The 3,030-nt window shown below is 45.0% G+C and overlaps 1 protein-coding gene across 1 annotated transcript; it reads left to right on the forward strand.

Annotated features, from left to right (window-relative positions):
- Nucleotides 1-245: 245 nt before the first annotated feature.
- Nucleotides 246-1,456, forward strand: paqr7a (progestin and adipoQ receptor family member VII, a; the record flags this gene model as incomplete). The annotated part of the gene is made up of 1 exon (XM_079232243.1): nt 246-1,456. One exon carries the CDS (start codon nt 246-248, stop codon nt 1,311-1,313), a length of 1,068 nt encoding a protein of 355 aa, XP_079088369.1. The 3' UTR covers nt 1,314-1,456.
- Nucleotides 1,457-3,030: the final 1,574 nt, after the last annotated feature.

Consider the following 3,030-nt stretch of genomic DNA (forward strand, 5'->3'; position numbering starts at 1 on the left):
CAGGGTTAAACATTGACTGTGCATGTCTCAGTACTCGAATTACCTATTCTTGACCATCACTGCGTGAAAACATAGAAAGCGTAAGTATGAGCCTAAAACAGCAAACTGACTAACCTGAGCAACACATGCAGGAGAGGAGACGCATCTGATGACTGGTGATCCATGCTAAAGTCATACAAAAGGTCATTTTTATGGATGTCAACCCTTCAAATCTCTGCAGGAAGCCAGTGTGCCACTTTACCGTTATGGCGACCATTGTGATGGAGCGAATCGGGCGAGTGTTCATTAGCCTGCAGCAGATCCGGGGGGTCCCCCGGATGCTGACGGAGGCCGCGCCCTCCATGCCCGGCACCGTGAGGGACACCGAGGTCCCCTACTACTTCCGTGAGCGCTACGTCTGCACCGGCTACCGACCGCTCAACCAAAAATGGCGCTACTACTTCCTGTCTTTATTCCAGCGCCACAATGAGACCATCAACGTCTGGTCTCACCTGTTGGCGTTTCTAGTCCTCCTGGTCAAATTCCGGCAACTGGCCGAGACGGTGGACTTTGTGGGTGATCCTCACTCGTGGCCCCTGTTGATCCTCCTCCTGTCCTCCCTGACCTACTCTGCGTTCAGCGCGACGGCTCACCTGCTGGGTGGCAAGTCTGAGCTGAGTCACTACTTCTTCTTCTTCCTGGACTACGTCGGGGTCGCACAGTACCAGTACGGCAGCGCTATCGTTCACTTCTACTACGCCGTGGACGAGGGCCTGCACAGACGCGTGCACGGCATCTTCATGCCCGCCGCCGCCGTCCTCAGCTGCCTGTCGTGCCTGGGATGCTGCTACGGTAAGTACTGCAACCACAGCCTCCCGACGTGGGTGCGTAAGGTGTGCCAGGTGGTGCCCTCGGCGATCGCCTACACGTGGGACAGCAGTCCCGTGGTGAAAAGACTCGTGTCCTGGTCGACGGGCGGCGGCGACGACCCGGCCATCGGCTACCACTTCGGCCAGGTGTCCTTCTTCCTCAGCTGCTCCTTCTTCTTCGCCTTCCCTCTGCTGGAGCGCTGCTTCCCTGGACGGTGCAATTTCGTGGGACAGAGCCATCAGATGTTCCACGTTTTTCTGTCTTGCTGCACCCTGTGTCAGATCCACGCGTCCCACCTCGACTACGTGGGCCGCAGGGAGCTGTACTCGCGTCTGCACGGGAGCGGCGAGGCGGCCGTGTTCGTGGGACTGTACGCGGCCACTTTGGCCGTGTGTGTGCTGATCGTTGCCTTCATGCTGAGGAGAGCTAAGCGAATGCTCGACGGCGCCGCCAAGTCCAAGTAAAATAGTAGATGTTGTGTAGGAGCTATTTGAAAAAGCATCAATGTGCCTTTCATTCCTGACTAACGGCTTCGATATAAAGTTAGCTAATTGTACTGTTCATGCTGCTTGCTTGATTTTGGATTGAGGCAGATTACATGAGGGGATACAGGATGGTAGGAGTTTGTATTCGTGTTTGAATTTGTCATGGATCAGCAATGGGTGGTACTTTAAAAAAAAAAAGTGTTATTAAATCTTACATATCACATACCAGTATGTGATCATTTATATGATCGCTGCTGTTTCTGATAGATGACATGCATTCGGATTCGTTCAATTATCAATTTTTGGGGGAGATTTTTTCTTTATTTGATCCTACAATACTGGGATAATATGTGGAATACCATCGGAAATGTGGAAATATTTATTTTAATATATTTGAACAGTCACTGAACTTGAATAACTGTTTTGTTATTCATGCTGTTGGCATATTTCGCCCCCAACTAATGGACTTAAATGTGTTTATCATAATTATGGAAGAAAAATTGAACTTCGCAATTGAACTTCAGAGAAATTCAAAGAATTTACCATTTTACAGTAAACTTTTTTCTTTCTTTACTACATGGGGCCTGTCGTCATGCCTTAGGAGCCAATTGTTTCCACATTTATGTAACATTTGTGAGTGCCATCAGAAAGAGCTTCAGGATTTAAGTCATGGGTTTATACGTGCAGGTTAGAAATCTTTGAGATGCTTTCCTTTGCAGATTTAAACTGTTTTGTTGTTGTTTTTCTAACACGTTCTATTTAATAGGACCTTTAGATATATTGATACACAGACTTTAGATTGTTTTTTAAGAAAGCTGGATATTTTTTATGAGGGATCTAATTTATAATAAAGCCTTAAAAATGGATATATCTTATTTTAGACATGAGTATTCACATGTATACGACTGTTTTGTATTGCGTATATATTTGGATGTCAGCAATCACTGTATTAATGAAAATAGTGATTTTGTCCTTTGAGAACAGAAGGGAAAACTGAATGTAGGTGTTACATGAATGTACTAACTACAGATAACGGTACTATTAAAATGTATGTCTTCGTGAGATAATAATGCTTACTACTGACCAAGATGTAACCGCAGTGGGATTGAGTTTCACAAACATCTCTTGCGGACCGAGCGGCAGAATTTATTTTTTCTTGCCACTGTGTTAAACTCTCTTGTCAAATGACTGAGAGGTTCCAGATAGATGGGAAGAAGTTGGTGATATTTATCAGGAGAGCGTTGACCTTTGCACACTGTACGAGGAGCAACATATACATGTTATCTTCATTGTTATCTTTTAAAATGCAGTATAATATGCACGTAACCGATAAAATAAAATGTTGATTGCCAAACTGTATTTTCGCTGACTTGGCAGTCAGAAATGAAAGTTAAATGTTACTTATACGGTCGGATTCAGGGGTCTCCAACAAGCTGAAGGCTCAAAAAATGTATACATACGTTTTTTTCATTTCTATCCAGTCAAATTCACAGAAATAACATAATGATTTTTCCAAACAGCTGTTAACTCAATCAGGAGAGTAAAAGTAAATTCAGAGACCAGACGGTTGACACGTTGTTCTTATAAACAGATAATAAAGTCTTGACAAAGTCTATACAGGGAGATTCGTAGTCAAAGGGCGTCTGCCCCGAGCAGCAGCAAGACAACCCCCCCCCCCCCCAAGTATTTAGTATTT

This window comes from Taurulus bubalis, assembly GCF_910589615.1.
Source record: "Taurulus bubalis genome assembly, chromosome: 16".
In the NCBI taxonomy this organism is placed as follows: domain Eukaryota; kingdom Metazoa; phylum Chordata; class Actinopteri; order Perciformes; family Cottidae; genus Taurulus; species Taurulus bubalis.